Below are 13,518 nucleotides of genomic sequence, written 5' to 3'. Positions count from 1 at the left end.
ATTTCATTTGTCTCAAGAGCCTGTGTGTAAGGCCAGAAGACCAGTTCATATATGAACAGTGAAATGAAACAGGGTGAAATGATGCCCCAAGCAAGCAGACCAGCAGAACGGAATAGAAACAACAAGACATAGCTGGAATGAACATATTTTGGTTAATCACTGGATTTTGAATTTAAAATTTGAATCTTAGAAATAAGTGAATGAGGTTGTTCATAAATTTAGATTTTGACCCTTAAAAAGGGAAGGAGTTAAGTGGCCTCAGGTCTTTAATAAAATTTATAGAAGTTAAAAGCTTCTGTTGTATTCTAGGACAAATTTAGAAGTTGTTTTTTATTAAAAGAGTTAGCCACAAATTGAGTTGTAAAACATTTACTCAGGTAATCTCTCAAACTATGCAATGCTTTTATTTTCTATTTTCATTTATTTATTTTAATCTATTATTTTATTTTCTATTTCTTATTAAACTAAGTTTTAATTCAACAGATATTGATTGAAAATCATTTTTAAGAGTTATAAAACTTTACAGATTTTTTTTAAGTCAGAAAACTTCTGCTATTGAAATTGAGCTTCTTGATCTCACCTCTATTTTAAAATATCACATTTTTATTGCTATGTGCTTATCATCATTTTTCCCACTAATTTATAAGGCTCTGAAGATGATATGCTACATTCTCTTTGTCATTGGTATTCCCACCACTTCACCTGAGTCCTCTCTAAAATCAGCAATAAATGTTGGATTGAATTTATTAGTAGTAATATTAATGGAAATTTCCAGAATGCACATAGTTTTTTTCAGTAGCATATAACAAATGACAAGAAAAAAATTATTTAAGCTCAATGTATTTGTTGTAAAACAACTTTTTAAAAAAAAATATTTATTAATTTATTTTACAGTAGAATAAATCTTGACATATTATACACAAATGGAGCACAACTTCTCATTCCTCTGGGTGTGCGTGGAGCAGAGTCACTCCATTAATGTAATCATACATGTATATAGGGTAATAATGTCTGTCTCAGTCTATCATCTTTCCTATCTCCACAACCCCACCCCTTCCCTCACTCCCTTCTACACAAACAAAAGTTCCTTCATTCTTCTCTATCCCCCTGCCCAACTATGGATCAGCATCTGCTTATCAGAGAAAACATTCAGCTTTTGGTTTGGGGGAGATTAGTTTATTTCACTTAGCAAGGTATTCTTTAGTTCCATCTATTTACCTGCAAATACCATAATTTCATTCTTCTTTAAGGCTGAGTATTATTCCATTGTGTATGTGTACCATATTTTCTTTATCTATTCATCTGTTGAAGGGCACCTAAATTGGTTGCATAGTTTAGCTATTGTGAATTGAACTGCTATAAACACTGATGTGACTGAGTCACTATAGTATGCTGATTTTAAGTCCCTTGGGTATAAACTGGGATAGCTAGGTCAAATGGTGGTCCCATTCCAATTTTTATGAGAAATTCCACACTATTTTCCAAAGTAGTTACACCAATTTGCAGTCCCACCAGCAATGTAAGAGTGTACTTTTCCGCCCCCACATACTCTCCAACACTTATAATTGTTTGTATTCTTGATAACTGCCATTATGACTGGTGTGAAATGAAATCTTAGAGTAGTTTTGATTTGCATTTCTCTAATTACTAGAGATGTTGAATTTTTTTTCATGCATCTGTTGATCAATTGTATTTCTTCTTCTGTGAATTGTCTGTTCAGTTCCTTAGCCGATTTATTGATTGGGTTATTTGGTTTTCCTTTTCTTTTCTTTTTTTTTTTTTTGGTGTTAAGTTTTTTGAGTTCTTTATTATCCTGGAGATTAGTGCTCTGTCTGAGGTGAATGGGGTAAACATTTTTTGACATTCTGTAGGCTCTCTCATCACATTACTGATTATTCTGATTGTTTCCTTTTCTGAGAAGAAGCTTTTTAGTTTGAATCTATCCATTTATTGATTCTTTTTTTTTTTTAGGCGCATGCCACCACATGTGGATCAGAATAAATATTTTAATTGGCAATTTTTTTTTCTATTTGAAAAAGTCATTTCCTATTGATGGTAAACTTTCTTTTTATCATTATTTTTATTCTAAGTGACAATTAATATGAAATTGCATGTTCTATTTTCAGAATTCATTTCCCTATACAAAAACTCACCTTGGCTCTATTTTGACAAAGGTATATATATATATATATATATATATATATATATATATATATATATATAGACACACACACACACATACACACACACACACACACATATATATATATATATATATATATATACATTTATTGATTCTTGATTTACTTCTTGTGGTTTCAGAGTCTCGTTCAGGAAGTCAGACCCTAAACCAACATGATGAAGATTTGGGCCTACTTTTTCTTCTATTAGTCAATGCCTAATAGAAGTGGCTATTAGTTCCAATGCCTAAGTTTTTGACTCACTTTGAGTTGATTTTTGTGCAGGGTGAGAGTTAGAGGTTTAATTTCATTTTGCTACATATGGATTTCCAGTTTTCCCAGCATCATTTGTTGAAAAGGCTATCTTTCTCCATGTATGTTTTTGGAGCCTAGTATGAGACAGCTATATTTATGTGGATTTGTCTCTGTGTCTTCTATTTTATACCACTGGTCTACAAGTCTATTTTAATACAATTTCATGCCGTTTTTTTGTTCTTGTTTTTGTTTAAAGGGTTTTTTTTTTTGGGGGGGGGAGTTAATCTTTATTTATTTTTATTTATTTATTCATTTATTTTTTATGTGGTGCTGAGGATCGAACCCAGGGCCTCACGCATGCGAGGCAAGCGCTCTACCACTGAGCCACAATGCTAGCCCCCCTTGCCGTTTTTGTTACTATTGCTCTACAGTGTAGTTTAAGGTCTGGTAGTGATGCCTGCTGCCTCATTCTTCTTGTTAAGGACTGCCTCAGTTATTCTGGGTCTCTTATTTTTCCAAATGAATTTCATGATTGCTTTTTCTAGTTCTATGAATAACGTTATTGGGATTTTAATAGGAATTGTATTAAATCTGTATAGCAGTTTTAGTAGTATGGCCATTTTGATTATATTAATTTTGCCTATACAAGAGCATGGGAGATCTTTCCATCTTCTAAGGTCTTCTTCAATTTCTTTCTTTAATGTAGAAGACTTTCACCTCTTTTGTTAGATTTATTCCAAATTTTTTTGAGGCTATTGTGAATGGGGCAAATTCTGAAGATTTCTCTTGCAGTGGATTCATCACTTCTGTATAGAAAGGCATTTGATTTTTATGGGTATTGATTTTATATCCTGCTACTTTGCTGAATTCATTTATTAAATCTAGAAGTTTGCTGATGGAATTGTTTGGATCTTCTAAATATAGAATCATGTCATCACCAAATAGTGATAGTTTGAGTTCTTCTTTTCCTATGCTTATCACTTCAATTTCTTTCATCTGTCTGCTTGCTGTAGCTGGAGTTTCCAGGACTGTGTTGAATAGCAGTGGTGAAAGAGGTCATCCCTGTCTTGTTCCTTTTTTAGAGGGAATGCTTTCAATTTTTCTCCATTTAGAATAATGTTGGCCTTGGGCTTAGCATTGATAGCTTTTATAATGTTGAGGTATGTGCCTACTATCCCTAGTTTTTCCAGGGTTTTGAATATGAAGAGTTGCTATATTTTGTCAAATGCTTTCTCAGCATCTATTGAGATAATCATATGACTCTTGTCTTTAAGTCTATTGATGTGATGTATTATGTTTATTGATTTCTGTATGTTGAACCAACATTGCATCCTTGGGATGAACCCTACTTGATTGTAGTGCACTATCTTTTTGATATGTTTTTGAATGCAATTTTCCAGAATTATATTGAGAATTTTTGCGTCTATGTTTATCAGGGATATTGGTCTGAAGCTTTCTTGCCTTGATTTGTCTTTGTCTGGTTTGGGTATTAGGGTAATTCTAGCTTCATAGAATAAGTTTTGAAAGGGTTCCCTCCTTTCCTATTTCATGGAATAAATTGAGGAGTATTGGTATTAATTCTTCTCTGAAGATCTTGTAGAACTCGGCTGAGAATCCATCTGGACCCGGGCTTTTCTTGATTGGTAGGCTTTTGATGGTGTCTTCTATTTCCTTGCTTGAAATTGTTCTGTTTAAATTGTATATGTCCTCCTGATTCAGTTTGGGCAGATCATATGTGCCTCTAGAAATTTGCTGGTGTCTTTGGGATTTTCCATTTTACTGGAATATAAATTTTCAAAGTAATTTCTAATTATCTTCTGTATTTCAATAGTGTCTGTCATGACATTTCCTTTTTTATCACAAATTTTAATAATTTGAGTTTTCAGTCTCCTTCTTTTCATTGTGGTGGCTACAGGTTTATCAATTTTATTTCTTTTTACCCAACAAGAACAACTTGTAGGAAGAAAAGCTTCTCTGGAGCTAACAGAAGACTCAGTTCTGGCTGACTCCATTTCTCTGCCCAAAGGGAGGTAGTCCCTCATGGGATAAGGGTCCAGTAGAGGAAATCTGCTCGGTTCAGGGCAGCAATGAAGCATGTACATATGATGAGGTCTTTCAAAGCCACAAAGATATTACAGATTTTAGACTCAAATGAAAAGACTGCTGAGTATCCTACAAATTTTAATTTCTAAACAAGTAAATATTGGTACCCATAACCCACTAAAGCAAAAAAACCTTCCACAGTCCTTTCTTATTCTTATTATGAAAGTGGGAAAGTTCCTGAAGGCCCAAAAGTGAGGTGACCACTGGGGGTGATCATGCCCAGGTATGACTGGGTCATTTATTGCTCCAACTTCACAAGGAGCCATTGTGAGGGGATTTAAAACTGCAGGATATAAGAGAGTGGCTGCAGCTTGTTTTTTTTTTATCCAAAAGCACAGGAAACTCAAGGTGGTGACCTGTCAGACTCCAAGACAGCACATTTGGTGGTGGTTGGTGGTTGGTGGTTGGTGGCTGGTGATAGTGGTGTCTGGATATTGGGAAGGGGTTTTCCTATTTTTTTTCTTTTTTTGTTTTTGTTTTTGTTTTCTAGTTTTTTGTTTTGGTTTATTATTATTTTTTAGATAGCATACTTGATCGGGCTCAGGATGAGCAATGAGAGTAGTCAGAGCAGTGTAGGGCTGCAGAGGCAGAGCTCCTGCTGTGAACCTGCCTTTGTGGGCCATTTTATGGTCTTGCAGGACATTGGGGCAGGGGGCTTCACCCAGGTGAAACCTGCCTGCCATCTACCTACCTGGACAGAGGTTGCAGTGAAGGTCTTGGTAAAAGTAACCTCAAGCTTCCCATCCTCTCTGAACCAGAGTTGATGGCAACCTTGGATCACCAAAACGTGATCCAGCTCTTCCAGGTCATCAAGACCAATGAACATATCTACCTTATCATGGAGCATGCAAGAGGGGGACAACTGTGGGACCTCATCCTGGAAACTGATGGCATGCTGGAGGAGGAGGCCCATAGACTATTCAGGCAGATCTTGAGGACTGTGCAGTACTGCCATCAGAAGGGGATTGTGCACCTGGACCTGAAGCTGGAGAACGTCGTGGTGGATTCCAGCGGCAATGTCAAACTCATCAACTTTGGCCTGAGCACCAGATTCACAGCTGGGAAGAAGCTGAAGAGGTTCTTTGGCACTCTCCTCTACACTGACTCTGAGAGTGTCCGTGGGCAGCAGATGTCTGGAGCCTGAGTGAGAATAGAATAATACTCACAGGGAGAGGCCCATGGTGCAGCAAGCAGCAACAGGCAGCTGAAGAAGCCAATCAAGGAGGCAACCTAGGGCCTTCCCCCGCATGTCTCTGAGGGAGTGCAGAGCCTCATCCCTGAGATCTTATGGTGGATCCCACACAAAGGCCCTCCATAGACCAGGTAGTGGGGCACCTATGGCTGAGCCCGGGTGATGAAGCTTCATCTCCTAATGAGGTACTCACCAAACTCCTGGATCCCACAATTATGAACATCATGATCAACTGGGGTTACCACCCCTATAACACCAGGGTATCTATGGTGAATCGCAAATTTGATGAGATGATAGTGACATACTGCATAGTCAAGCACCAGAAAACCCAGTGGGGAGGCCTGCGCACTCCAGGTGAAGCCCAAGGATGGCCCAGGCCCTGCAGATCTTCCCAGGGTCTACCCCAAGAAGTGTTGTAGTGAGCCTTTCCCTTGCCCTGTGAGTAGCAGCAGCCTAGGAAGCCAAGCAGTCCCAGCAGAAGGCTGCTAGAAGTGCCAGCGTGCCAGCCATCCTTCTCTGCTTCCTCCATGAGAACACACCCCCCTCCCAGCTTAACGTCCTAGCCTCACCCTGTGCCCAGCTGCTCATTCTCCCAAGGGACCTCCACAGGGCAACCCCAAGACAGCAGCTGGGGTTAGAAAAGACTGAGGACAAGAACTGCCAAATGGATCCAGCAACTCTGCTGTATACCATGATATCCAGAAACAGAGTGGACCACTGTCCAGAAACAGAGCGACTCCAGTGGAAATGTGGAGCCCAGACAGGACCAACAGATAGCCAGAAGATCCTGAGCTACATGGATGACATCATGATGTGGGAATGAGGTGTGCCAATTGGCTCTGGCGTCTCTGGGAGGATTCCAGGCAGGAGGGCATCTGCCTCCACCAGGAGTTCTCTGCCCCTACCTGTGAAGCACATCAGAGAAGCTTTTGCCTATGAAACACATCATAGAGACTTTTCCCTGGGACACTTCCCCCTGTCCTGCTCTTTGTCCTTTCTTCAATGCTTTGGGAGAAATTTATTCTGAATTTCTTTTTTTCACAAATTGTATAACAAAATCGATATTTCCGAGATTTTATTTAAAGATAGTTTTGTGTGTTTCTATTTGTTCTATTTTGGGGGGCTTTTTTATTTTGTTTTTTGAGAGAGAGAGAGAGAGGCTTCAGAGCAAGGGCCAGAGCCCAGCAGCCATCCTCTCCAAGTCTTGGACCACTGTGCCTCATTCTACTGCTCACAGTATATACTCATTCACCTTGAGTCAGGGTAGATGGGCACTCACTTTCCTTAAGCCAATCTATACAGGGACTTGTTCCCATTGGCATAGTATAGACAGAGGTGCTCCCCTTGAACCAATGTAGACTTGATTCACTTTCAGTTGGTGTTGGCCAGAAGAAATCCTTTTCCTGATCTTCAGACCCCTACCTGAAGTGTGTAGGGATGATGGGTTGCAGCTGTTGGAGAAGACACCTCTGCAAGGCACTGGAGATTGCAGGGTGTTCTGTGGCTTCATCCCCATAATCCCAGGTGCAGGGAATCAAGAGCTGGGCCAGTGGCAGGGCAGGGCTTGCCTGCGGCAGTGGCTGCTAGTCGGGTGCCTCACCACTGTCATGCAATCTCCCCATCAAAAAGCTCCTCCTGGTCACAGCTGAAGGTCGTGAAGAGGGAATACTTGGGATTTGGGGAGTGGAGACGTGCAATCTCAGGAATGCTACTTACAAAAAAGCATAGTGCACCCATGTGGAATTGCTCTTATCTTTGGGGTTCTGTCGACACTGAATTTTATAGGTGAAGTGTACACAAAAATAAGAAATACTCAGATTAGGACAGGAGGCTTCTTGCACCTTCCATCCCTAGAATCTCTGAAGCTCTGGGACTCCCAGAGACACTCTGGCAACTTCTTCCTGACCTTTCCTTTAGGGGTCAGAAATTGATACCATAAAATATTGAAGAATCTCTTGGTGAGGTTGGCAGGAAGAAAAGGGTATATTCCATGTGTCCACTATGACCATGTGTTCGATGCTGTCCAGTAGGTTCCTGGCCATGCATGTATCTGATGCTATCAGTCTCAACATTGAGCCAACCTTTCACTGGGAGTCCACCCTTTACCATATCAGAGGTCTCTGTCCATAGATGGCCAGCTCCATGGCTGTGGGCCTGAGGTGAGGCAGAACATCACCACAAAAGGGCATGGTGAAGGACATGGCATCAAAGAGCCAGAGAGAGCTCCTGTTGTAAAACATCTTAAAATAGTCTATGTTTATAAACTGTGCCAACACTAAGTTGCACATACACACACAAAAAAAATTTTGAAGATCTCAAAAATAATCATCCCCAAAATAAGCTTTAGATAATTGATAAAATATCTAAATATAAATTTTAAGTTATAATATAAATATGGATTATATCTAATTTTCTCGTGGACCACAAACAGGTCCTTGGTTAGATTTAACCATGTAATTTATTATAGCTTAGGGCCAGATAATTCTATTAAATATTTATACATATATATGTATATATATTTGTGTATAAAATGAAATTCCAAGATAGGAATAATGGCTGGCTGAGATTTTGTGTTTTAGTTATATTTTTAGAGTCCTTAAAATTATGCACTTGCTTTCCAGGACAAAGACTAGTTAGTTCAAGATGTACTTTTATTGATCTAGCTGCTAGATAAGTGGTATTTCTTGTTGTTTATTGTTCAGTTCATTCACTCATCAGTCATGTAAACTAAGATATATTTAGTGAGAGGACAGAAGTTGAATAAAACTCAGTGCCGCTGTCAAAAAAACACCATATTCTTCTTTAGAACTTCTCGTGTGTATTATTAATTATATTTTAACAGATTTATTGAGATATAATTCATTCATCACAAAATCCACCCTTTTAAAGTATACAATTCAATGGGTTTTAGTATAGTCACAAAGTTCTGCAATCATCTCCACCATTATAACTTCAGAACATTTTCTTCACCACAAAGAAAAGCCTCATAATCATTAGCAGCCACTCTCCATTTTTCTCTTCCCCCAACCACTGGCAACCACTAATCTACTTTATTTTTTATGATCTTGTTTTTACTGAACATTTCTTCTTAATGGAGTGATACAATATGCAGTCTTTTGTGACTGGTTTCTTTCAGCCAATATAATGTTATCAAGGTTCATCCATGTTGTGGTGTAGATCATTACTTCTTTCATTTCTTTTTATGCTCAAATAATAGTCCATTGTATGGACATTCCACATTGTGTCCATGCATCTATCAGTTGATGGACATTTGGGTGTTTCTGTCTTCTGACTATGGTGAAGAGTGCCACTATGAACCTTCATGTACAAGTTTTTATTTGAATACCCATTTTCAATTCTTTGGGGTTTATATTTAGGAAGGGAATTTCTGTGTACTATGATACTTATGTTGAACATTTTGAGAAACTGCCAAACAGTTTTCCAAGCTGGTTATACCATTGTAAAATCACACCAGCAATATATGAATATTTCAATTTCTCCATATCCTTATTACTTTTATGTCTTATTTTAGCCCTCTTAATGGGTGTGAAATTGAATCTCATTGTGGTATTGATTTGCATCTTTTGGGGGGCAGCTATTTGTAAAATATCTTGTTTAGAGGAATGCTTATCAAATACTTTCTTTTTTCAAAGTAAGGGGGTTTTGTTTGTTTGTTTGTTTGTTTGTTTTTAATAGAGTTGCAAGGGTTCTTTCTACATTCTGGATACAAGGCCCTTATCACATACATGATTTACAAATATTTTCTCTCATGCTGTGGGTTGTCTTTTTATGTTTAATTACATTTTAATGGAACTATTCTACAAATAGAGTATAGACTTAAAAACCAGGATATTATGATTAAATAATAAAAAAATCTGCTAAATTCTTTAAAAGGCAAGTATTGAGTGACTATACAAAATAAATTACATGCATATTATGTAAGGCACTATAGATCTGTGACAGAAACCTTAATTAACCTAAAAACAAAATATATCACTAATTCTTGATTGGTAAGAGATTATCACAGAACTGAAATTAGAATAGGATTTATATTTTCCCTCTTCTACTTTACCATGGAATAAAGGGAGATCCCAAGTCAGACTCAGAAAATTCATTCAGGAGTGCTAAGAGGGAAACTTAACAGCCTTCTCTCTAGTTACAGTTGGAACGTTAATTTCCTATACCAGAGCAGTAGATCTTCTTTTATGTTTTATTTATTTTCATTTATACCCTGAGCAAACACTTTAAAGACAGTAGTATGTCCAGGCACTGTCTATAAATGTAGAGGACCCTAGAACATGCCTAGAACACACAGGGAAGTACCACCAGCCCCCAGGTGCAAGGGGACTGATGTGAATAATCATTACTCTCCTTCATGAACACATAGAGCACTTTCCAAGTTCTGGACATTGTGTTAAGCAGTGGGAGCATGGGCAACATTGAGGCAGGTAAATGCTAATGAAGATATGTTTAAATGTGTTTGGAAATACCTAGAATAAAGAAACTCTAACTAGAAGTGGAGGTTGGGGTTGGACAGACCTCCAACATTTATTAATTTATGAAATACTTGCACACTTATTCCACAGATATTTACTGAGCATGTAATAAGTGTATGGGAAAAGGTGCAAGAGATAGAGCATTAAGCAGCTCACGAGTTAGTGTACGAACACAAAGACAAATGAATGCAGTGCCAAGCAACCTGTGCCAGAGTGAAGCTCCACAAAGCAGGATCATACCTTTATCACAGTTATAGGTCATGTGCCCAGACCAGAGCCTGGAACACAGCAGGCAGTTAAGAAGATCTGATGATTGAATGAAAACAAGCATAGAAGAGGGGTACAGCAGGTGAACCAGTGAGAAAGTTGTGTTATTGTTATTAACTCCACTAAAAAACATAAATTCAAGGTGTAAGAGACAGGCCTAGCGCATAAGTGCTGGAATCTGGGTCTGGCCTGTATCACCAAAGCTTTTACTCTTTTCTATATAGATTAATGACACTATATCCAAACTTGTAAGATGACAGCAAACGTAGAGAGACCACCAACAACTCTGCCTAAATTTGTTTCTCTCCGAAAACAAAATCCAGTTTGGGATCATGTGATACAATTCAGGAAGTTCTTAACTGAAAAAGAGAGGGTGCTTGGACACATTTCAGAGTTAGCCCAGGAGCCTATCCAGAGATGAGATCCTCAGCTTCTTCATAACAACCTGAAGCATGTTTAAAGCAAACCCAAAGGGCTGAGAAAATTAAATAATATGCATATTTAATTTTAGAGGATATATAGAGGAGAATGAATAAAAGACAATCCTTGAAATCAGTCTAGAAACAGTCCAGCTGAGGAGGGGAGGCAAGTGCAAGTAATTATAATATAAATTTGAATAGGATAAATAAGAAGTAAATTCCAGAGGTGGCTGGTGGTGATGGTTGCAATAGCAACGTGAATGCACAGGGTGCCCTTGACGTTAGAAATGGCCAAGATGGTAAAAAAAGAAAAAGAAATATATAGGATGGGAACATAGAGATGGGAGAAACAACCACTGGTTGAGGATCTAAAAGAAAATTTCAGTGGAGGTAATATTTGAGCTGAATTTGAACTGAGCCAATAGGACTTGGGTAGCCAAAAGTAAGGAAGGATGTCAGCTGGAGGGACCAGCTGAGCAAATGCCCAGAGGCAGATAAGATGAGGACACAGGCATGAGCTGATGATTAATTCAGTTTGGGGGACACAGACTACACAGTAGCCAGCAAATAAGGGAGACAGAGCAACAGCTATGGACACATCCCTCCCTATGAGCTTAGACTGGATTCCCCAAGACCAGAAGTCAGTTTATCCAGAGAGTGACATGTGTTTGTTAAACATCATGGAGGCAAGGCAATACACTAGGAGGTATCACAAACCCCCTGCAAACAGTATGAGTACCTGAATGAAGGAAATGACCATCAGGAAGAAGAGGGAGGGACTGACCAACACCAGAAACACTGCAGAAGCAGTACCCATCTGTCTGTCTGGGTAACAGATGGACTCTCTATATATCTCTGTAGGACTAGCATTGTTATGTTTTGGTTGTTTGTGTCTTTGTTGTTGTTAAAATTTGGAAGCTCAGCCTCATTCCAAAAGAAAAAATAATTTTAATAATCGAAAGCACATCCTGACTATCACCTGCCAAGAGGACTTTCTGAATAGGGATGCCTGGGGTTAGGAGGTGACCTTCAACCTGCTCGTTTCTTACCCCCTTACTTCATCTCAAGTGGGCATCCATTCCAGACACTTCATTTCATGAACCCGTGAGCTGGGACGGGAATTCTGACCAATGCAGTGTAAAGAACTGTACCAGAAGTGACCTGGGACTCTGACTGCCCAACACCGCTATTTATTCCAGGCAGTTTCAGAAACATTTCTTCAGCCTTTTGGTACTAACCACTCCTTGCAATATTTGTGCACCGAGGCTTGTCAAAAAGAAGAACTAAAAGGAACACTATTTTCAATCCCCACCATTGGAAAAATAATGGGGGAAAAAACTACATTTCCCCCACCCTTGCCATAGCAACATTATATTTTTATAGATGGAAACTTCAGGCAACGTGAGAAAAATACCTGAAGCATAATTTCCCTCTTTTTTCATTTTGCTGAAGTCTGACAGAATATCCTTTCTCTCTGACTCTCCTGATGGATTTGGGCATCTTAATCACTCACTCAGATTTTTCCTGTAGGATTATTGATGGTCCCTTCTCGACAATCAACATCCCTGCCTCTTCCTGATTCAATGAAAGATTCAGGCGAAAATAAATAAATAAACACCAAGATCTTTAGATTTTTGTGTCTTGAATATTTTCATGCCTATTTATACACTTTCAAATGAAATGACTTCTGGAATAAATTGCTTGTTATATGTATATGTAAGTTTATATGGTAACACTTGAGGAAATTAACAACTTATCTGATGGAGAGGTATTCCAGAATCACATAAGATTGAAGCTGGAGTGCACCTCCAAAACGTGTAGATGTCTGTATTTAAAAGTGAAAATTCTCTACTAAATTAGACATAAAGGACAGGCAGGAGACCCATCCCATCTCTCCTTTATCTTTCTGTGTCTCAACTTTCAAAGGCTGAGAATATTTTTGTCTAATCTGATCAAGAAGCAGAAAATAGCCAGGCGTCGTTGTGCATACCTGTAATCCCAGTGACTAGGGAGACTGAGTTAGCAGGATTGCAAGTTCAAGGCCAGCCTTGGCAATTTAGACAGACACTGAACAACTTTATTTTGAGACCCTGTTTCAAAAATAATAATAAGAAGAAGAAGATAAAAAGGTCTGGGAATGCAGCTCAGTGATAGAGCACCCCAGGTATAAATCCCTAGTACCAAAAAGGAAAAATCGGGGGTTGGTGGGGTGGGGAGAAAAAGCAGTAGCAGAAGAAGCAGCAGAAAGTAGGTTTGCAAAATTTTAGTTTGAAGCTACCCATTAAAGCAAATAAAGAAATCCTCAGATGCCAACCATTAATGCTCTGAAATTTGGGGGTTTTGTCTTCACAGAATTCTCCCAAACTTTTTTGCCCTAAAAACAGAAGTTTTGACATAGATGCCATCTACAGCGTGATAGATGACGCCAAACAGTACGTGTACATTGCTGTCATGGACTACCTGCCTATCTCCAGCACAAGCACCAAAAGGTCAGTGAGTATCCACCTTCTAGTTATAACCCAGTTTTTCGGAGCCAGCCATTAAATGAAGGATCACAGGATAAACCAGCCTGCACATGGAAACACTATCACATTGCATTAGGAAGA

The 13,518-nt window shown here is 38.7% G+C and overlaps 1 protein-coding gene across 4 annotated transcripts in view; it reads left to right on the top strand.

Annotated features, from left to right (window-relative positions):
- Pld5 (phospholipase D family member 5) overlaps nt 1-13,518 on the top strand; it is a 421,479-nt gene that overhangs the window by 387,488 nt on the left and 20,473 nt on the right. For all 4 annotated transcript variants that reach the window (XM_046432532.2, XM_058575187.1, XM_058575184.1 and 1 more), the window contains exon 7: nt 13,265-13,401. In XM_046432532.2, the coding sequence (XP_046288488.1) occupies nt 13,265-13,401 (137 nt within the window). The remainder of the gene's footprint in view (nt 1-13,264; nt 13,402-13,518) is intronic.

Source organism: Marmota monax, unplaced genomic scaffold, assembly GCF_021218885.2.
Source record: "Marmota monax isolate L192 unplaced genomic scaffold, Marmota_monax_Labrador192_F-V1.1 WCK01_AAM20220418_F8-fsc00090, whole genome shotgun sequence".
Classification (NCBI taxonomy): Eukaryota; Metazoa; Chordata; class Mammalia; order Rodentia; family Sciuridae; genus Marmota; species Marmota monax.
Note: the sequence above shows the minus strand (reverse complement) of the source record. Positions and strands in the feature narration are given on the sequence as shown.